This window comes from Centruroides sculpturatus, unplaced genomic scaffold, assembly GCF_000671375.1.
Source record: "Centruroides sculpturatus isolate CEXI.00-Female unplaced genomic scaffold, Cexi_2.0 scaffold147, whole genome shotgun sequence".
In the NCBI taxonomy this organism is placed as follows: Eukaryota; Metazoa; Arthropoda; class Arachnida; order Scorpiones; family Buthidae; genus Centruroides; species Centruroides sculpturatus.
This window is the reverse complement of record NW_019384357.1, coordinates 849,997-874,187: the sequence shown is the minus strand read 5'-3', so window position 1 is coordinate 874,187 and position 24,191 is coordinate 849,997. Positions and strand designations below refer to the sequence as shown.

Below are 24,191 nucleotides of genomic sequence, written 5' to 3'. Positions count from 1 at the left end.
TAATATTTGTATTTTCAAACTAGTGTATAAAATTAAAATAAAATATTTTAAATAAAGTGGTTTATTTAGTAAATTTGAAATGATTTCTTCATATAAATATAATTTTGATAACTAATGCATTTTTAACAGTGGTGAAATTTTAATACCTAAAACATTATTAGTCCAGTTAATAGGTCATCTTCAGGCATTTCCACTTTCAATGATCTGTCCATGAGGATGGTCTGTTAACTAGGCCAAAAATACTTGCTTTATTCAAATTTTATCATTGTTAAAAGTGTATTAAGCTGAGTAATTACAGTGGCTAGATCATCCTTGTTAATTCATTATTACTTAATGTTCTTCTTAAATTTCAGATATGGTGATGGAACTGATTCTTTACAACTTGCAGTAGTGGTCTGTGGTAAAAGATTAAATCAGACAATGGTATCATTAAAATCTGCAGTTGCATTATCAAAATCTGCTTTACATCTCATAATTATTTCAGATGATGCTAATAGAAATTCATTAAAAGAAAGAGTAAGTTTTGTTTTATAATAAAAAAAAATATTTAAACGAATATATATACAGTCGACCCCCTATAACACGGTAGATACGTTCCGTTCTTTATGAATCCATTTTGTACGAGTCCTTGCCAATCACAGCCCGACACGTGTGAAGTTTACGGATTACGGCTGTTTGAAAGGTTTTCTTCCATAAAATTAATCGATTCCTAGACTAATTTGACTCAACATTTCCAAAACATGTATATTTTTTTGGGAATAAGCCATATAAACTATGCTATAAACAAAAAATTGTAGGATTACTTACCGAGTGTGCACTGTTTAACGTCACCATTGCTTAAGCTTGTTTTCGTCACGGAGCAGCGCACCAAATGGCGAGCGTGATTTCTGATAAGTTATTTTTTTGTGAAAACTTCGTTGAACTTTGGAGACATCATTAATAGAAATAATTTTTATGGCCATTGAATAAGAAATGTTTCTTTCACAAGAAATGTATAAAATTAGTGCTGTATTAGACTTACGGTACCTAATTTACATACCGTACAAACAATAGTAAACTCAACTTACTCGCCTAAACTCTCCGTAGCATGGTGCTGGATGGCGGAAAGTATAAATATAATTATAATAAAGTTACAATAAATTAAGTTAATATATAATTATATATACAGTACCTAATTTATATATAATTATATGTACAGTACCTAATTTATATATAATTTATATATAATACTGTACAGACGATAGTAAACTCAATTTACCCGCCTAAACTCTCCATAGCGTGGCGCTGGACGGCGGAAAGTAGTTCGGCTGCCCGATGACGTTTTACCGAATTATAGGAGTTTTTTTTACCATGTTTGTACGGATACCATCGCAATTTTTTCGCCGTCATATAGGAATCCGAACTATAGGAACCCGTATTATAGGAGGGTCTACTGTATTAGTTATATATATATAAAAATGGACGTGTGTGTCCCTATATTTCACTTTTCAGCCAAAACTACACATCGCACCTGAATGGTGTTTGTATGTGGTAGTAGCCCCAAGTCTCCATTTGTGCACTATGGTGGTTGCGTCTCGATAGCTATAAGGGTGCGGGAGATATAGGCTTGAAAGTGGTTGAAAGTGNACAGCAGCTATTGTTGATGATACAGTAAGGATTCGTGTACCTGATGTAGATCGAGCCCGCAGTGATGGAAAAAATATTTTAGGTTTCGTTGTTGCAGTTAAAGATAAAAACTTTTACAAACTGGGTACCAAACATGGCATATTAAATCTATTATATTCCAGAACCCAATTTACTGTTTGTAAAGAAAATTTTATTTCTGTTGGAGATGTACCGGGTGCAGAAATTTCACTTAGAGAATGTGCAAGAATGTCATCAATTTCTGAAGGCCACAACTATAGTTAATGCTGCTGAAAAATTGGTTGAAAATCTAATAGATGCAAATGCTACCAAAGAAAAAAAAATTATGTAATTTCAAATATCATGTGTTTTGTTGCTGAATAACTGTTATACTCTTTTTGAAGCTTGTTCACGTGTAAAATTTATTTGTAAATTTTTTTTACCCTCTAAATCTAAACCGGAATAAATGACATAAATGACTTCCTATGTTTTTAGAATAACAATCAAATTATGTAATTTCAAATAAATGATGTTTTGTTGCTGAATAACTGTTATACTCTTTTTGAATCTTGTTCACGTGTAACAAAAATTTGCTACTAATTTAGATAAAATTGTATTAGATAATACTGATTTTATAATTTAAATTATAAAGCATTTCAATAAATAGACTAAAATAAATTCAAAAATAAAGAGGTACTCATTTCATAAAATAATTATATAGATATTTTGCAATTATATTATTTATGCATTATATTTTAATGTAAAATGAGTAGTGATGAATTCTAGGACAAATTGTTACGAAAAGGAGGACATTACAGGTGTTTTTGAATATAGAGGGCATTTTCTTAAGTTAACTTAAAGAAGAATGTGTCCTCTATTTTATCTTAAGTCAAGAGTAATTGCAGTCAAATTTGGCATTTTTCAGAACTTTAGTATAAAGCATTAAATACAGTGTTTATTTTAAAAATATAATTTATATTTTTTATTAACAAAAAGAAAATTATTTTACCTACTTGAATTCTTGTCATTTTCACACTCTGCAATCATTATTCATCTTATAAATGATGCTAGAACAGGCATGGCCAACATATGGCCCATGGGCCGGATCCAGCCCATCTAAAGAATTTATGCAGCCCGCGATTAATCTTTAATATTAGTTACTCAAGTCTGAATAGCTCGATAAAAAATTCTGACACCTAAAAAAAAAAGGGTCAACGACTCACTGTGCGTTTAGAGTTAACCCTCCATTAGAAATCTCTTAAGTACAGCGTAGAAGGTTGATAAAGCATGATAATGTGAAAAATGTATTGTAATCTCTATGTACTGTACTGTACAATTCAGTCTCTACAGGGTGACACCACAATGAGATCTTGCACCACCTCAAAATCTTCCTAGGGCAGCCTCTGGTTCATCCCATGAAAAAAATTTTCTTTCTAATTTGGCCCAGGGGCAAAAACTGTTGTCCACCCCTGTGCTAGAATGTGTGTAGTTTTATTCAATAATAGATCCTAATGTTTAAAATTAATTATAAATTTGAGTTTTTGTGAGTTTTTAAATGAATTTGTTTTATTTATTTCAAAAATAATAATTTTGAATAAGAAATGTTTATATGTAAAATTTTAAGTGAGATTTTTAATGGTTCAATTCAAGCTCTGAATGATACATTTGGAACCTTAACAGAGCTGTAGAGATACTCATAGGAACAAAAAAAGTCAAAGAAACCATACCTCTATGAGCAACCCTTCATGACATATAGCCGTCCAAAATTACTCTATATGACATATTCCTATACTTTTTCCTATCTCCAAACTCCCACGGATGTGTGNTATACAGTCGACCCCCCTATAAGATCATTGATTTTTCCGTTTTATCTGAATTACATGTTGTACGAGTCACTTAGATTTTACAAATATGTGAGCCGTTCACAGCCCGGCACACGTATTTGTAAAATCTAAGTGACTCGTACAACATGTAATTCAGATAAAACGGAAAAATCAATGATCTTATAGGGGGATCGACTGTACATATCTATGCTAATTGTTCAAACCTTAAATTAAAAAATAAACAGATATTAAAGATTTAAAGGTTCTTAAATACAGATATGTCACACTAACCTTATATAGTTCTGCAGTTAATTTTTGAAACATCACACTATGTATGACCTGGTGCTATAATAACTGGTGCAGGCATACATTTTTGGAAATTTAAAATTTTAAAAATAAATTTGAAATAAGTAATATAAAACCTTTGATACTTTTTCTAGCAATTTCTTTAAACAAACTAATGTTTTTGGCTATCTTTAATGGCCTTCCTCAGGTTTGACAATATTTGGAATGTCAGATATTTGAAAATTTTATAGACTAGAAAAAGTGTTTATTGCTTATGTTCAGAAGTTCTAGCTTTCCATGCACAGAATAAATTCAAAAATAGAAGCATTTGAAATTGGAATGATTAGAAGCTAAATTGAACTAGGATCAGACCAGAAAAATTTTTTATAGAAGAAGGTCTTATGATAGACCGAAAACATTAGTGTGATATTTCAACAATTAACTGCAAAGCTATATAAGGTTAGTGCAACATATCTGTATTTATACTTATTGCTCTGTTCATTGGATGGATTTTATTAAAAGTCTTTATTTATCTAAAGATTATGATCTTATAATGGAAAAAGGACAATAAATATGTCTTATTAAATTTAAATGTATACAAATTTAACATACATTGCAAAGTTTTAAAAAATTGCATACAAAATTATTCCCTAACTTTAGCAGTGAGAAAACACATGAATGGAACTTGTATATTATTTGCATGTCTACTGTTAAATTAACCAGAAGTTAATTTATTTTTATTTATTTTTTTTAAAGAAATATTTATTATAAAATACCTATGTTTTAATTACAAATCTTATTTAACTTTATTCTTATTTATTTATGTCAAATAAATTTTCACACTTGATGTAAATTGAAAAATTGTTGTCTAAGTTGATAATTACACATTTTTATGAATATTTTGGCATTTCAATGCATATCTATGTTGCACAAACTCTTGTTTGTATACGCTTTCTGGAATTTGACTTCTGTGTTAATTGCATCCACACATTATACAAATTAGTGAAAGTTATTTTATAAGTTTTAATATTTTAATCATAAGAAATATTATGCCTTTTCAAATTTCACACTCCAACTGTAATTTTAAAAATAACATGATTGAGTCAAACTCAATTATGTTACTTTTAAAATAATTATTTTCTACTAATAAAACACACCTTTAATAATCCAGCTAATAAAAATTAATAATGTAAAAACGTTTGCGATCATTTCTTAACGATCTTCTTCAGTTACCATAATTATTTTCTAGCAACATACTTTAGGATGTTACGTATAAAATATAGGAACAAAATTTAATTGTAATTTTTAAAATAATGTTTGTTTTACAATGCAAGTCCGAAAAATTAGAACCCATAACCATGCTTCTAACTAATTCACAAGAGTGCTTAGTTGAAATTTATATATTAACCACTCAGCAGTGAGGGACGAATATATATGTCCAGGGCAATCGTGTGGCAGTGGTGAGAGATGCATATATACATCAAATTCTTTTGGGAGTATCGCCAAAAACTACTGCGAAAAATAAAATTCACCTAAAATATGAATTATGTAACGATAAAAAAAATTTTTTTTTTACTAGACATAACTGTTTACAAAGTCTTTTCCTGAAATGGTAATGAGAAAAAATGCGTGGAAAAATTCTTTTAAAATATTCCTTGTTTATTCTCCACTACTGGGGGTAGAACCATACCTGACTAGTCCACTGTTGAAAGGTTAAACTGCATTACATATATATAGTGATATACCAACAAAGCAAGAAAGTTTGAAGATGAGTGAAGTGCTTTCATTTTTAAACATTGTATTTTTTTGTTTTTTTGACATTAAAAAAATTACCTTAAATTGAAAACTTTAAGATTTGACTCAGATTTTATATCCTGGAGCAATCTCTGATAAAACAAATTGTACCATTATCATTTATTGTTATATATAAATAATAGTACTTATTTTTTATATATGCTGTATAATTTTGATGTAATTCTATATACACAATATTTTATATATTATTGTTACTTTATAAAGAATAATTGAAAAATTATTTTTGCAGCTGCTTGATTGGCCTGACAGTATACTTAAAAGAATTTCATTTGAAATACATCCAATTACATTTCCAGAAGGCACTGAAAATGAATGGAAAAAGTTATTTAAATTATGTGCTTGCCAACGATTGTTTCTTCCAGTAAGCTTTCAAGTTTATATTTAATACTTTAAAACTATAAGAAAAATTAATTTTCCATTTTTATTTTAAAGCATATCATATATTTTATTTGTTGTATAATAAATAATATCTTACTTTATCATATAATGTCCCTATAAAATAAAAAACGACATTAAAAGATTGAACTAGTGTTTAAAATTAATTCACATTATATTTATGCATACAATAATTTATACAAATGTTATACATAAATTTATACACCTTATCTTTTTATTTTAGTATTTGGAAACATAGGAAATAATGTTAACATTTATTTTAAAAACATTAATTTTAATAAAATGTTTAGAGTATAAAATATTTTACAACAAAGAACATCAGTTTTATAATGTAAAATACATATATGCATTTTCCTTATTCTATAAACAGCTACATTTTTCACATGTGGCTGTTTCAAATAGGGCTGGTGCTAAGCATGCAAGCACCTTGGCAAAACGATATAACAGCACCTTCTATAAGAAAATAATACAGAATAATAATTAGCATACTAAACAATATGACAAAATAAATTTAAATAAAGGAGCATAACTTTTTGATTTTGCAAAATGCTTTTTATTAAAAAATCTTTATTAAATCAGATAAAATTATCTAGCAAATGAACTTAATATGATTTAAAAATAGTGGTGATTAAAGCAAAAAATTACTAGATGACAATATGATATCAAAGAAAGATAACTAATCGGTTAGTTGGATTTTTAGATCCTGATATATAGATCATCATTAAATATTTCCAGAAAAAGCTCTATACCAGGTGTATTTTCTTGGAGGAAGAAAGTTTATTGTCTCATTCAAGTTGAGAATGAAAAGAATCCTTTTACTCTTGGCAGCTGTCTGTATTACCTGTTCGAAGTGCTATTGACACTGCTTAGTATCTCAAACTGGTTTGTGCCTTTAGTTTGGTATTTGACTGATATTTTTGATTTTGCTCAAATAAAGCAGTTGATCATATACTTTACTACTATAAAGTCTTTTGTTTTAGAAAAAATACAATTTAAAGTGACAAATGAAGCTTAGAATATACCAAAAAAAAAAGCAATATTTTGGTAAAAATAGTAAGAAAAACATGGCCGAGTTATTTACATTTAATATACGATAAAATATAAATACAACTTTTTCACAAAGTAAATTCTTTGTTCTTCTGTTGTTTTTCAACATCAAAATTTACAAAGATACATAGACGACCTTCCTTTTGAGGCTACTGCCTCCATAATATAATATGCAAAATATGGTATATTTTGCATATTTTATTGTATATTAAATGTAAATAACTGTTGACCATATTTTTCTTAATATTTTTATCGAAATGTATTATTATGATATTGGCAGGAGCATCAGAGTACACTTTACCATATTTTGCATATTATATTGTGGAGGCAGTAGCCTCAAAAGGAAGGTCGTCTTTGTATCTTTGTAAATTTTGATGGACTGTTGATGGTGAAAAACAATGGAAGGAGGACAAAAGCAAAGGATTTACTTTGTGAAAAAGTTTAATTTATATTTTATTGTATATTAAAAGCAATATTTATTAATGTGCAATATATTAGCAATCTTCTCCAAATTTTTGTTAGTAATAAAAAGTTAAAGTATGAAACACTTTACAAAGACTATCATCTTTACATTACATTAATTTTTCAGTGATCATTCAAGACAGTGTAAAAATTTGTTTTGGATTCAAATAGTTTCATTTGATTAGGATGATTCACAAATATAGTGCCAAACAGTGAAGAGATTGGAGCTTAAAGCTTTTTCAGATGTTTTGTAGTAAACTTGAGAATTTTTTTGTTTTAAAGAATGAAACATTTTGTCCTCATTAATATGAACTATTTTTGATGCTGGACATTATAGTTACATATTTTAAAAATTTAATTATACAGTTCATAATAAATATAAAATTTAATACACAAAATCAAAATTAATATAAAACTCTTATTGTTAATTTTCTAGACTATACTTCAGCATATTGATGCTTTACTCTACATTGATACCGATGTTATATTTCTCCGTCCAGTGGAAGATATATGGGCATACTTTTCCAAAATGAATTCCAGCCAGATTGCTGGTCTTTCTCCAGAACATGAGGATTTTGCAACTGGATGGTATAATAGATTTGCCAGACATCCATACTATGAACCTCTTGGTAAATATGAAATTGAACTCTTTATAAATAGATTTTTAAAAACTTTATATCAATCATTTATTGATATTGTTTTCTCTAAGCAATATTTTGCTATTAAATTTTTCTTTTAAAATGATCTGCATTACATTATAAAATGATTTTGACTTTTTATTACATTATTATTATTTTTTTATTAATGATTATATTCTTAAATCAGGTGAACACAATAAAATTTCAATATATAACTGGTGGAAGTACCTTAATTCTCTAGGAATTATCACATCCACAGATGCTGTAATCACTAACTAGTCAACAACTTTATTTACCAGTTATATATTGATATTTAAAAATATGCAATAGAAGCACAGTGTAGATTACAAATGATAAAATTCCTTCATATCAGATAATTTTTGTTTGATAATTTGTCTTGTGCAAACAGTTCTGTTTTTGATACTTATGTACATCTGGTTATGTTTATATATACAGTGGAACCTCAGTATACGACCTTAATCCGTTCCAAGTGTTTGGACTTATACTGAATAGGACATATACCAAACCAACCTTTCCCATAAGAAGTAATGTAAAAATGATTAATTTCTTCTCATGTAAAAAAAAAAAATGGCTGGCTTTAAACACCTCGCTTTCCTGTCTAGTTCCTGCTTGATTTTTCATGAGATCAGCATGTATCTTTTTAGCTTTCTCGCAAATAATTGCTTCTGATACACTGTCGCCAGCACACTATTTTTCAGTTATCCAAAGTAAAAGCAATTTCTTAACATGATCTAAAATCTTCGATCTCTGTTTAGAAATTGATTTAACCTCTTTTGAAACGTTAGCAGATTTAATAATGTCTTTATTTTTCACGATTGTCGATATCGTCGTTCTCAGAATACGGTATGCAACAGTTAAATCTCAAACATGCATATCACCTTCATATTTCTCAACAATCTTTTTTTCAGTTCCATTGTGATTCTAGTCAATTTCTTAGTTTTCTGTTGCTTTTCATTTGCCTTTTTCGATTCATGATTAATAAAAATAATAAAATTTTACTTACAAATTAAAATCAGAAGAAATTTAACAAAGTTATAAACCGTGGCACTGTGAACATTTATGTGGGTGTAGTACACCGATAGTGCTACTTGTTCAAAAATGGCGCATATAATTGAATTAAGTCGTATATCGAACAAAAGTCATATACCGAGCAAAATTTGTTTCGTCCAAACGACGTATTCCGAATTGGACGTATTCTAAAGCAGACATATACCGAGGTACCACTGTACTGTAATAAAGTTACTTTACATCACAATTGCTTCCATGGATTAGTGTTATTGGAAACAGAGAAGATTTATAGTAGGAATTTTAACAGCAATTATTACTGGAGAGAAAATAGAGGAAGAAGAAAACTACAGAAAATATTTTAGACAGCAGGAAAACACTGATGCAGTCTGTAGTTGTGAAGAAGAAAGGCAACAGTTTGTATGTGATCACGTATGCTCTCATACATATATATGAACCTCTGCAGAACTCAATTACAGTTTGCCATAATAAAAAAATTCTAATATACTGTTTGTTTGGTTGCTATTTCTCTCACCAACTTGTTCTTGCTAAACATGGACACAAACATCTTGTTACATATGGGTATAGAATATACTAATTTTTATTGGTAAGTTTGGAATTTCATCTGATTTTTGTTGACTACAATTGAAAATAGAGTACAGTTTTTATTACTCCAGTATAGTCAGATTGTTGAAAATTTTTATCGTGTACAAATGTTGGCTGTGATGTAAATAGTTTTGATTTTTTGGAACTATGACCTCACCCCTTTTAGTTTCTAGACATATGGACATCACTAAATTATAAATGACAAACTCTGGAGTTCTGAGAATTAGAATATTATGTTCCTATTTCAAGTGTTTATATTTAAATATAAAAATACCCAAAATTTTTATGATAACTTACAATTTCCTGAATACTTCAAAAATTGTCAAAATATTTTTATGTATATAATAATGATTTTAGATAGATTTTACTGTAATATTAAAAAAAATTGAAGCTTGCTTATGTAAATTATACAAATATATGATAATTAAATTTTCAATATAGGAAGTATAGGTAATACAGTAAGTATTATCTCAAAACAATTATACTCAACCAATAAATCTGTTATACCTATTACAGATTAGTGGGATAGATTTGGATTTCCTGATAGTTTCTTTAGAAGAAAATTATCCTCTAATTGTAACCTGTGTGCTGTATTATTTATCAGTTATAAAAATGAAATTTGACTGACAACTATAAAAATACTATTAGATATATATTGACATTGTTCTAAGTAATGCCTAAAAAGTGCTATAAGATTTTGATTTATTTATCCATATCTCTTATCTCTTATAATTTGGAGACTAATTTGCACCAGAAGAAAGATAGTATCCTACTTTCTGAATATAAAATATCCAGCAACGAGTTGTGCAGCTATCTTGGCTGTTATGAGATTTTATTATTAACAAGCAATTACTTATTGTGACATTGTCACAATGCCAGCCTCCAATTTTTAATCATATTTTTAAAATTTATTTTATTTAAAATATATGCTCTCCACCTGAAATTAGTATTGTCTTGCCCCTGTACACCATACTTTTAACAATAGAAGTGTGCTGGTCATCTATTAACTGCTTTCAGGGGAAAGTTTTGAATTGAAATAATGTGACTTTTGGTTTGCATTGGAAGTTTGTATATAGTTAGTTGGAGCCTCCTGCCCTAATACCCCGTTTGCACTGAGCATTTCGATCTAGATTGTGACTAAGGTCGGAGTGTGTTCCGTGGTGCAAACGCTCTCAACCATTTCAATCTCGACTGAAACGAAGTTCAATCATGATCGACTGGAAAGAGTTCTCGAAACTAGATCCAGTCATAAGAGAGATCCCACAATCCCATGCGCGCGAGAAAATACAAGATGGCTGTGGAACATGTGTCGGGCTATCGACAGAGAAATAAAAAAAGACATCTGGAGAGACAACGACATCTGTCTATTATTAGATGTGTGGCAAGAAAAAGTATTTATTTCTAACCAAAACTTCCATTTTGTTTGTTGGTGTTTGTGACTTACCGCGTAGTTACGTCAATTTTATGATAGCGTGTAATAGCCAGGTTCTTCTCGAGCGGACTGCCTGTGCGAACAGCACGACGTTCGACTAGCTAGGTAAATCGAGATCGAAGTGAGTCGTGGATTGTGTGCGAACGTAGTATAAGGTTTCCATATCTGGTCTTGAATTTTATCTATCTAACTCTGTTCTCAAGGTTAAGGAAAGATAGACAGACAACAATGGAAATTTATAGGTCTACAATTTAAAATTACAGCCCAAAAATGACAGATGGCCCCCACACTTTCATTTATTATGAGATTTTGTTAAAAACTTTTTATATTAATTATTATGAAATGATAAAATGCTTAATTTTGAGGTAGGGATGAGCTTTATAAAAAAAAAAAAACTGTAATTGCTAATAATGAGTAAAATCTCCTTCATTAAGTCCAACCCCCCTTAAAATATGATATGTGACCCACTTTTATCTCCTACTCCTTGACTTTTAATCACCAAAATTTAGTAGCATTAATTCCTCTCACAAGTTATTATGCCAAATTTTGTTTCTTAATCTTTACCCCATCTTGAGATATTAGGAAAATAGATGCCAACACACGTATACATTTGTACATATTTTGAAACAGTTTTTTGGGTTCAGAGGTGTCAAAACATCATGATTCCAAAAATCAGGGAGTGTCAAATGTGACACAATTACAATATTATAACAGTTGGGAATGTAACCCATATTATGTTATAATAGTCAGGAAGTAAAATAAAGTTTTGAAATCTTTTGAAAAAATTTGAAAGCTAGTCATTTTATGTGTCAACAATAAGTCCTTGAATTTAGGAATAGGGACTTTTAATAAAAATAAAAGTCCCTATGGAACATGTGTCGGGCTATCGACAGAGAAATAAAAAAAGACATCTGGAGAGACAACAAGTTTATTAAGTCATATAAAAAAAATACAAAGAATATAACTTTTTAAGTGGAGTGTTAACATTAGAAATGATTTGAAACTTAAAGAAAAGATGATGACAGATTAATAGTACAGAGCTTTCCTAATTATTTTTTTCACATTACATACATTCTTTTGTAACAAATAATAATAGTTTTTATATTACAATGCAAAACTATGAAGCAAAAGTCATAATACTTAGGCATGTACTTTACATAATTGCCTGTATTGTAATAAATAGATACAAAATGGGATACATAGCAATGTGGAATCCTATCATCCTGGATACATCGTATAGAATGCACAATTCCAGACATTCTTCCCACTTGTGATGAACTTTACATAGTTCTGCTGATGATACAGGAAGTGATGATCTGTTTTCAAATGTTGAAGATTTTGAAACTTCTCTTGGTATATAAAGCCTACAAGCAACCCCACAGATTAATATCAAGTAAGGTAAAGTGTGGAGAGCATACAAATCATTTGTGTAGATCCTAGCAGCCAATCCAACACCATGGAAACTGTTGACTCAATTTGATTCAACCACTGTTGCACCACTATACTATAATGAGCTGGTGTCTCATTGTGCTGAAAGATTGCTGGGAATTGTTCTTTGTTCATCACCAGTAGCATCACAGTGTTCTCCAACATCTCCCTATGTATGTCAGTTGATTGGATCCATCTTCATTGAACAGAGCCTATATTTTGGTCATTTTAAAGAATCAGCTTCATGCATTCTTGTGGCTGCTTATGCCTGAAGCTGATCCTTTAGTGGATCAAAAAGTTAGCATTTTAATCTTACCTATTGTTAAATATGTATTGATTACTTCATATAATAATGCAATATTTGTATACTGGATAGTATATGCATGCGTTGTCTTTGTATACATATATCTGTGGATTGTATAATCTAATTACTTTGATTTTTAATTTTAAGCATATAAAATAAACGTTAGCTGGCATTAACACTTGTTACAGATTATAATAATAATCTTAATTTGAAATATTAGAAGTAGCATTACAGAAAATTTGTTGAATTTTATATATATAACATTTTAATGTCATATTTAATTTATAATCACTTACTCCTTAATAATTCTACCTATAATAATTTGTAAATATAAAACTGTGGAATTTTATATTAGGTGTTAATTCTGGAGTAATGCTGATGAATTTAACTCGGATGAGGAAATTTCATTGGCAAGATTATTTGCAACCAATATATCAAGAATATAAATTAAAAATTGCTTGGGGTGATCAAGATATTATTAATATAATATTTCATTATCATTCAGGTAAAAAGTTTATAATTATTCTTTTAAAAGCAAACTTAGCTTGAAACCTTTTTCACATCTATTTATTTTTGTAAAATAAAATATTTAATTACAGACAAATTATTAATATTTCCTTGTGACTGGAATTATCGCCCAGATCACTGTATGTACACCAGCGTGTGTAAAAGTGCAGAAGAAAATGGAGTAGCTATCGTACATGGAAATAGAGGTGTATTTGTAAATAATAAACAGCCTGCTTTTAGAGCTATTTACAGTGCAATGGAATCTGTAAGTATTCATTTAAAAACTAATTTTCATTATTTAAAAAAATAAATTGCATTATTCCACTCACAAAGTTAGTTCAGTATTTGATTATATAGTTAAAATCTTGATGTAGTGCAACCCTTACAGTGTCTATGAATATTTGTGAACAGATCTTTCCTATAACTATTAAAGAACCTTCAGCATCTCATAAAATCCTGCATTTAGTAATTCAATTTCAAACATCATTGTCAGGCTTGTATGCATGAGTTTTAAAATATAGCTATATTACTGTATAATAATACAATACACTAAGAGGAACTAAACAGGTTAATCTCGAGAATGGAGTTAGATAGACAAAACTCGGGACCAGATATGGAAACCTTAGGAGCAGAAAGCCCTGATTAACTATAACTATATATGAATTTCCAATGCAAACTGGAAGTCATGTTATTTCAATTCAGAAAGTTTCCCCTGAAAGTATTAGATGGATGATTAGCACGACTCTATTGTTAAAGGAAAAGTATGTTGTACAGGAGCAAGTCATTGCTAATTTGAGATGGAAAGAATATATTTTAAATAATAAATTTAAAATATGATTAAACATTGCAGCAAGGCATTGTGACAATGTCACAATAAATAATTGCTTGTTTTTCATAATTTTTATTACTTGATGCTTCGCTTAAAGGCAAATTAATTAATGATAGTGCTTACTAAATCATGGTTTGACTGTATACAAAACTTTTTTTTAACTTTATTGAAAAATAATAAATGCATTTTATTCATAAAATAATTTGTAAGGAAATTATTGAATTATATTCATTTATATATTTTATTTACATAAATTATATCAAAATATTTGACTGATGTTTCATGATAAAGCAGTTAAAATAGAAAATTTATATTAACAACAAAAACATCATGATGATTCATAAATGTAGTACTATCAATAAATGAGGGTTGATAAAAAGTAATGAGACTGTTTTCACAGAAATGAGATGGGTTTTAATTGACATTGTTTACATGCTTTTCAAAATAGTTTCTTCTGCATGCAATATAGTAATCTCAGCATTTCATCCAACTATGGAAAGCATAAAGGTCATTCTTTGAAAGATTCTTCAAAAATGTTTGCGTTTGATATAATGCTGATCAGTAGTGGAATAACAGTTGCAAAAGCCAGTCACATTGTACAAGATCAGAACTGTAGGTAGAATTGGAATAATCTTTGTTTGTCCAGAATATCTTGCACCTCACTGGCAACATATGCCCTTACATTGTAATGATGCATGAAGCCATGCTTTAGCTAGGGTTGATTTTTCTGAATATGCTGCTACAAATGATGGAAAGATGATACAAGTGATGGAAGACACTTTCATGAAGATTTGTGAATAGAGTACATTTTGTTAAAAGCTTCTGTTAGAATATATGAATTGTCCACTCAAAATTGTCTTATCCTACAAAGTTTCATGCTGTAATTGCTCTTAGCCAGGGAACCATTGGACAACTCAAAGTTGTCTGTTTAATCACTGCACACACAGATGTGTCATGAGGTGCTTTCATGTTTTGGCTTATCTCAGGAACCATGTGTGAGCCCGCGGATTTTTGCGGGTCTTTTAAAAATTTAAATTTTCTTGTTAATTAACTTCGGGAAAAAACCCGAAGATTTTGTACTAGATCGGATTTCACCGATTGTATCACAACTCGCTGAGGAAGTTTACAGTTAGGTGTGAAAAATGCACTGTCATCGTCAACAAGAATCAATGACGTGTCAGCTCTCGCACGAAAAAGTATAAAAGCTCGAATCTCTGTAACCTCAGGGCGATTTGTCATAGGAAGTTGTACTTAGTAATAGTGTCACCGAAACTCCCGAGCCTCCATTCAGCGGACCCGATCCTGCTATAGAGAGAGAGGACCTCGAATAGAAGACAGGAAGACACCACATCCTGAACGTTCGCCAATTCGCCCTGCCACCAACAGGTATTTTGGGGTATATAGGATTTGTAAGCGCTCTCTCTCAAACTCGAAAATTAGTTCTCGAATTTATGTAAATAGTAGAGATAACCACTTTTAAACTCTTGTAGTGCTTAGTTGAGTATATAATAAATGCTTGTTTAGTTTTAAACCTGTTTCCTGTCATTTAAGGACGCCTATCAACTTGCTCACCTCCCTCCCCACTCGAACGGCCCTCCTAGCCATCCGACGATGCCGAGATCGGGTTTTATCAACCTGTTGCCGAGTAAGTGGTCAGTGGGAGATAGATCCCTGACCCGCAGTTTATCTCACACATGCAACAACATATGGGGCTAATATTTTGCATGTCTTAGCTATCTTTGTGTCCATATTTCACTGAAATCTGAGGGAGTTAAGCTGGAGACCTTGATCATTTGACATGGAATGACCCTTCTATATATTTCAAATTTGTCTTCTGAATAAATTTTAGTTGGCATAATAAAGTTTTTACAGTTATTTTATGTCATTTTAGATATATTTTTGAATTTGCCAATAGATATATTTTCCACAAATTCTCACAGTAATTGCATTTAAATCAATGATTGTATTTAGTGTTAAATAGAATTAAGATGTTTTTCTCTTCACTACTAGGTGTATTAATAGACACAAGGCATTTTACGTCATCTTTATTGTGAATCTTTGTAAAATGCCTTGTGTCTATTAATGCACCTAGTAGTGAAGAGAAAAAGAAATAAAGGAAGACACGGTCTCGGAAATACATAACTATAGAATTAAGACGTAATTTTTAATTTATTTATTATAAATGATCAGAATATCATTGAAAATGATGATGGATATGAAGAAAGGTTTATATCAAAAGCTTCATATCCACAACAGATCACTTATATCAGAAATTTATAAAACAGTTATAATAAATGAATTGAAAAAAGCATAATTCAGAAAAACAAGTCTTCATAGAAATTGATCTATTTTTGTTTTGTAAAATTTATTCACATTAATCACAAAAGAATCTCAATAACAAGGGGTGTTAACATTCATATAGAGTGGAGCCTCACTTTACGAGCACCTTGTACAATGAGTATTTTGCATAATGAGCAAAACAAATTGTAAAAAAAATGACTTGCTTAACGAGCGATGTTTCCATAATGAGTGACGAGGATAGGGGAAGTCCCAGATTGTCTGCATGCTTCATCAGTCTGTGTTTATCACTTGTTCCGCTAGCACCTTAGTGTCGCTCGTGATCACATATTTTTCCAAACTTGTGTTCACACATGTTACATATAAACATTGACAATCATAGCCTGTTATATAATAAATGTGCAAACAATATGCCAAATTCTTGGGCTATGTAAAGGCTATAATTAAATATTATAAATTAATTAATTTGACTAGAGGTAGGCAGTTATGCTGTCNGATATAGATCATTTGAACTACTAAGCACCCTTCCAATTGCCATATATCATTGGGCTATAATTTGGTAATAATAATTATAAATTACTAATGAATTTGATTCTACAAGGATGTGTTAGGTACCATCATGTTATAATTATTAAATTTAATACAGGATGGCAGCATAACTGCCTATCTCTAGTCAAATTAATGAATTTCTAATATTTAATTATAGCATTTGCATAGCCCAAGAATTTGCATATTGTTTGGCATCTTTATCAGATATATTAACTGTGTTTTTTGTTTTCTGCAAATCAAATTCACATTCCAGGTTAGTTCATTTTGCACTAAAAGAAAAGATGATGATGATTCACACTCCTTAACAATGTATATTGTATGATTTTCTTTGAATAAACATTATACATAAAATATTTGATTATTTTTTTCGGCATGGAACACATTATCGTATTTTACATTAATTTATATGGGAAAAACTATTTCACTTAACAAGTGTTTCACATGAGTAAGATTCTGGAACCAATTTTGCTTGTTAAGCGAGTTTCCACTGTATTTTCCTTTTGTAGCCAAGAGAAGTATTCATGAGGATTTTCCTAAAATAGAATGAAGAAAGAGATTTGGTTTTTCTTTTTTTACTTTGATTTATGAATAGATTAAGATGCATATTATGAGATGAAAATGGTCATTTTACATTGAAATAAAATACTGATTATTTTCTTAGTTTTTGAAATAAATAAAATAACATAATTTCATGAATGGAACAAAAGGGTATCTGATCACAAGGACTCATAACCATGTTCCAGAACTCTTAGACATATCTATAATTCATGTGTGTGTTAGATGTTATCTTAATGCTCTGATATTCTAGCAGAAAGCATTCTGAATGCTGCACCCAATTTATGAAAATGTAGTAGTACCAGAACCTTATCTTAAAGGAATTTGGTAGCTCTTTGATATCTATATATGGGCCACTATCATTGCATACCAATCTCTAGAGTCATACTTTCTAAATAGTCAAGTGAGGCATAATGTAATATGCTGTAGATACGGGATGGAAACCCATGAACATATTCTATCACATATGGAAGCTAATTATTTCTTGATTTTGAAATGATTTATTCAATGAAATTAAAGAAATTAATATAAAGGAGTAGAGTAAATGAAATGAAGTTAATATCTTATTCATGCATTTAGAATAGTTTTATTTAATAAGCAATTCATATGTAATTACACCATAAATTCTGGAATAATTAAAATTTCATGTATAGAATAAAATTAAATGAGTCATATCAACATTTTATATCACTTTTTACTTTAATTTATCTGATTGATGAAACTATGTTGGTTTTATTAAAATGATATGCTACTGTACAATATATATGCTGATTTAAATACATTTGGAAACAATGCCTAAATTTTTCCTCTGAATGATAAGCTGGGGAATTTATTATTTTTTCTTTGTGATTTATATTTGTCAGCCAAGAGTTTTAGAAAGTTAGTGAGTAAAATTAAATAAGTGTTAAAATTTCACACACATCATTAAACTAGTCGGACATTTACTCACAGTGTGATTGGATAAATATCTTTAAACAAATATAAGAAATGTTAAATATTTCAGTATGTTCATCCTTTTAATCCAAACTTCTTCAAAGCAGTCTTCTGAATAGAAGAAATTTCAACTGAAATAAGTGTTTTGAAAATTTGAATATGTATAAAAGCTACCAAATTATGATATGAATGGAATGTATATTCTCAGAAGTTGTTAATCAGAATGATTCTTCATTAAAATTCCATACAGTGGCATTAATTTAAAATGACTGTTTTAGACAATTTTTAAAACTATTTGTAGATAAAACTGGTTTTTAGTAAGGAGAAATAATGGACATTGCTGATGGAGATCATCTATTATTTTATTTTTTGATTTTTAGTAATATTATATGCTTATTTTTAATAATTTCCATTAAATAATTTGATATTATTATAGTGTAGAATATGTTCTTTTGTTATTCTTTGAGTGTCTTTTATATCAGATTTTACTTAAAAATAATTCTTATGCATTATTCAATATAAATATATTTAAAATTTTTATTTCAGTACGAATTAGGAACAAATCTTATTGAATACTTTTTAAAGCCACTTCAAGAAAAACTTCACAAGACTCTGACAACTAACTGTGGCAAGCTGCATTTCATATTTACGAAAGCAATCGAAAAGCTATCTAAAGAACCCATACGTTTATATAGGTGATATAAAAATAACTCGTGCTTTGAAATAATAAGCAAATATTATACATAACTTAATTCAAGAGAAAAGCTGATTATTTTCATAAAAAGAAAATTGACTAGTTTAATAATAGATTACTCATAGAATATTTTAATTGAAAATAAATCAAAATTTTCATAAAGAAAACCTTTTTTAAATGATAAAACTATAATTCTTTTGGTTTTAGTTAAGGAGCCAAAAGTATATTTTGTCAGTTTAATTATTTTTCAACTTTATAAAATTCATATTTAGAGAATGCTGGCATTTTGCAGGTAGAACATAAATTTTTGTTTTGTGTGCATAAATTTTATTATTATTATTGTAGAATTCTATAATTCCTTCACCAGATCCATTATAATATAACATGAATTTTGCCTCCTTAACAAGAAACCAAGAATATTCTGTATGAGGTGAAAACAGCATTGAAAAGTAATCTTTGTAATGGTCTGTATAATGAGTTACAAGAACTAAATTTCATAGATAATTGATTAAATATTATTTCTTACATTCATTTTAAGAGATAAGGAATGTTTTTCCAATGATCTCAAACCATTTCATATTACCATGAAAAATGTAATTAGAAATGATATTTAATCAAGTTCAAATTATATGTAATTATTGATAACTTTTTTCAATTAACCTCTTAAGTAAAAATATTTTAAGCAGAATTTTTGAGGTAAATTAATCTCAATGGACATAAGATCTTACTTTGTTAAAAAGATAAACATAAGTAAATTGAGTAAAGTTAAAAAAAAAAAAAAAAAACATTCTTTATGTAAATATTTTTATTATTCATTTAGACTAAGTGCAATTATATACTACTTTTATCATTTTTGAATTAAGATTTTAGCTTTTTTTTTTTTTTTTACTAATTGAGTTTATTGAAGAATATTGTTCTTTAATTTTATCTTTATACATTTATATATAATATAATCAAGTTTCAATTATTATAAAATTTGTTATATGTATTCGGAAATACAATTAATTTTGGCTAAATATTCTTATCTTTCCATAATTCAACCTAAGTTTTCAATAAACTGATTGTAATTTTAATAATTACACTAAATCTTTTGTCTATTTGATAAATTTATTAGAATAATTAGAAATTAGTCTTGAAAATGCACCTTAAAATAAAGCAATAATCATTTTACCCCTTTTTTTTATAAATAATGTTCTCATTATATTTCAAAGTTTTTATATCTTCAATAGAAAACTCCAGTCCTGTATTCTAGACAAGCATTTGTATGATTGTAACTTTTGTCTTGTCTTTATCTATCAGCATAATCATTCTATTATTTATAATAAATACTAACTAAAAGTTTTCCATTCCACATTTTTTAAAAAGTAAATTTTATATCACTCTTTGTAGACTTATATAAAATAGAGTAATGAGATTATCATTAAAAAGATAATTCCAAATTAATTAATTATCATAAACTTTCCAATGTTAATAGTTAGTTTGTTTAAGGTTAATATTAAAGAAAAATTGAAGATGATAAAAGCAACTTTTATTGTGATTTTATCATCATGGACAGCATATGATTTAGGTCTTAGAATCTGTTCTGTTTCAGCTCAAGATCTCTTCCATCTCTTTGAATGGAAAGGTCTAAGTACTTTTGAATATTATATATATATACTTTATCAGAAAACGTATGGAGTTCTTGATGATAATTACATAATACTTGAAAGCACTCGAATCTTTTTCTTATAGTTCTCTTCAAGTAAAGCATTTTTATTGTGTTTGATTATTGTATATTTATATTATACTTTTAACATCTGATTATTAATTATCATCAGATTTCTTTTATTACCTATTTAAAATGATATATTAATTTGGCTTATTTCCTTTTTAAAGTAGGGGAGCAGCATTAAACATTTATATTTTTAGTAATTCAAACCATATCAAAATAATCAATTCATTATAGTTTTTATAAATATTNATTATATAAATATGAAATATATCAATTCATTTTCAAAAATATATAAAATAAATTAACAACTTATATATTTATATCAGACCCACTAATTATTTTTTGACTGGTTTGAATTTCAATGGGTTTAGTTGTGTAGAGAGTAACAACATTGCTAAAACCGGCTGCTAAAATATCACCTTTAGGACAATAATGAATACAAGCATATTGAAATCCATAAGAAGGTTTTACAGATGTAATGGGATCTTTTAAGTTTATAGATAGATCCCATATTTCAATACTATCTTCAGTACAGGTTGCAAATGTGTTAGGTGAAGTACGAGACCAAGAAGCATCAATAACCGCTTTAAATTCTTTTCCAATTTTGATAACTTTTGTAGGTTTGGTATTATTCTCTGACCATATTGCTACTGTTGAATCATTTCCACAACTGAGAAATGTATCAGAGAGAAATGGCGACCATTCCACGTGGTATACAGGTCCATGATGAAAACTATATGAAGAAAGATAATGATCAGTATATAATAATGAACATTTATAGATATTGCCCTGATCTGAACATGTAATATATATATCTGAGTTCTGTTTATTAAAATTTATTGAATAACCACTTTCATTCTGAGTTATAAAACATGACTTCTCTTTTTTGTCCAAGTTATTAGAGATTTTTGTCAAATGCATTAGAGGGACACATTCTAATTTATTATCTGTTGTCCACTGTAAAATATTTCCATCATCTGAAATGGAGATAACAGAATACTTCTTTTCTTCTTTCTCATTGCAATTCCAATGTAAATCCCATATAATTCCAATTGGCCGAAAACTAGATTCCAAATTATTGAGAATTGCATCAGGTTTTGTGGAGCGTACATCATAAATTGCAATGGCACCTTCATACATTCCTGCTGCTAATAGATATGGGGTCATATTACAAAATTTTACACATTTTACACCATATGGAGCTTCATATATTCTTTCTGGTACTTCACAATTTTTTATACACCAACAACAAACATATCCTTTATTTGCAATAGGATGCTTGTTATGAGAATAACCAATTGCTAATACATCTGTATTTTTTTCATTCCAACATAAAGAAGTAACAATGTAATCTTCAGCATGTTGAAATGTCATAACTAGCAACTTTTCTAAATTGATTCCAGTCCCATTTTTATTTCCATCTATTTTACCCTCACTTTGTTCTGCGTTTATCAAACTGGAAACTAACTGTGTATCAGTAATTTGTTTAAAACAATCAATATTATCTCGAAAAGTAACAGAATTTACAGCTCTTTCCATAAAATACAAACTCTTCATAAAGTTCTCTTTAGAAATTGTTACTTCTTTAAATAAACCGTTATCTATATCACTCTTCAAAGTGATTGTTTCAAGGACTCTATCTTCTTCTCTTGTTCCAACGGTCTCATCATAAATTATAGCTTCGGAAGCCTGAGTTTCAGCATTTTTAAAATGTTTAATGTCTGTTCCTTGAGCTTTGGTTTTAGTAGTAAGAAGAAATGTTTGTGATTCTGCATTAACCAAACCTCCCACTGTTGAGTAAAGTTTCAATTTTCCATCGTATCCTGAATTACTTTTCTGTACGGCTTCAAATTCCTCGTTACTCTCCATTACTACTTCATCTGTAACATCTAAAATGCAAATTGTATCCGTTTCCCTCAATGTAATGTAACCAGGGACTTCTAAAACTGATGGAATGGGATTTGAAATCTCTCTTATTCTGCTAGAGATGATGTCACTTTCTTCTCTCTCAACCTCTAAATCTATCACTTCGTGAAGAATACTAAGATCATCTTTTAATGAATCGGGTTTTATAGAATCGATCCCCGTAATGCTGCTTCCTAAACTTCTGTTTAAAAGCCTGGCATTGGACGAACGTTTTTTATGTTTCTGTGCAAAGCGGAAGAGTGGACGTGGTGTGACGTCATTTCCGTCATCGTCAATAACAGAAGGAAACAGTATTTCACTGCTGATCTGACTGTCTTCTTTCTTCGAAGATTTGTACGCTTTACGCTTGACGGCTCCTAATTTTATACTGCTACCGAACGAAGAAAGTTGAGAGCTCTCTATACTACTAATAGATTGACATCCATACATTAACGAATCTCTCTTCTCCATTTTGTTTTCTATTCGAATCGTACCGTTTCCATAGAAACCGAAATACGACGCGCCCTTGCGGATTATTTTTCACTTCATTAATAATTTAAATAAAAATAAATAAACAGATTAAACGACTTTTTCTCTCAATAAATATAATAATTAATTTAACATATAATTTTTTAATATTTGTAAAATGTTTCGGTTTACTTAATAAGATTTTAATGATTATTAATAATCTACGATAAGCCGCGATATCCGTTTCGTCTTAATATGGGAAAAAATGTCCGAAATTTTTTATGATGTTTTTATATTAGATAATAAATCGAGTAAAATTGTTTTGAATTATGCAACGTGCCATTAATTTCACACCTCCATCTGTTGCTAATTGTCTAATATCTTTTAAATTTGATTCATATTCATTATAAAGCAATTATGGATTATCAGTGCTAATAAACAGAGTATTTTTAATGGTAATGGCAACAAAATTGGATGATTTGGAATTTATTTAAGCTCTTCCCGATCAAAAAACAGGTAAAAATTGTGCAAATCGAAAAAAAGTATTTACGAAATTTTAGTTTATTATTATTAAAAACCGAAAATATGTACAAATTTTTAGGTTTGTTAGGAGACCTAACACGTCGTGCTCGAGACGAATTATATATAAAATGTATGTCGTGTGTGTGTAAATAAAGGAAATAAAATTAATTTATGCACTTTTGATATAGTGAGTTTTGCTATTCTTTAGTGAATTTTTGTTAAAATAAATGATTTAGCTCATTCATGTGAGAGTTCACTATATTCTTTAGCATCCCGTATGTAGCCTAATGTATGTACAGTACTGTACAGTATGTGTGCATGTATCATTACGGGTA

At 29.0% G+C, this 24,191-nt stretch overlaps 2 protein-coding genes across 2 annotated transcripts in view; one reads left to right on the top strand and one right to left on the bottom strand.

Moving 5' to 3' along the window:
• Positions 1-20,081, top strand: part of LOC111640028 (glucoside xylosyltransferase 1-like) — a 29,032-nt gene extending 8,951 nt beyond the window's left edge. The window contains exons 2-7 of the mRNA XM_023386037.1: positions 354-516; positions 5,776-5,907; positions 7,888-8,080; positions 13,241-13,390; positions 13,485-13,657; positions 19,103-20,081. Coding sequence (XP_023241805.1) covers positions 354-516; positions 5,776-5,907; positions 7,888-8,080; positions 13,241-13,390; positions 13,485-13,657; positions 19,103-19,255 — 964 coding nt within the window. The 3' untranslated portion in view covers positions 19,256-20,081. The remainder of the gene's footprint in view (positions 1-353; positions 517-5,775; positions 5,908-7,887; positions 8,081-13,240; positions 13,391-13,484; positions 13,658-19,102) is intronic.
• A 1,130-nt stretch (positions 20,082-21,211) lies between these two features.
• Positions 21,212-23,415, bottom strand: LOC111640020 (WD repeat-containing protein 78-like). Its single transcript, XM_023386028.1, has one exon. The coding sequence runs from the start codon at positions 23,335-23,337 to the stop codon at positions 21,271-21,273; it is 2,067 nt and encodes a 688-aa protein (XP_023241796.1). The 5' UTR covers positions 23,338-23,415; the 3' UTR covers positions 21,212-21,270.
• Positions 23,416-24,191: the final 776 nt, after the last annotated feature.

Excerpts from the sequence above, each read along its gene's own strand:
- LOC111640020 (XM_023386028.1), bottom strand. The coding sequence starts at position 23,337 with ATGGAGAAGAGAGATTCGTTAATGTATGGATGTCAATCTATTAGTAGT.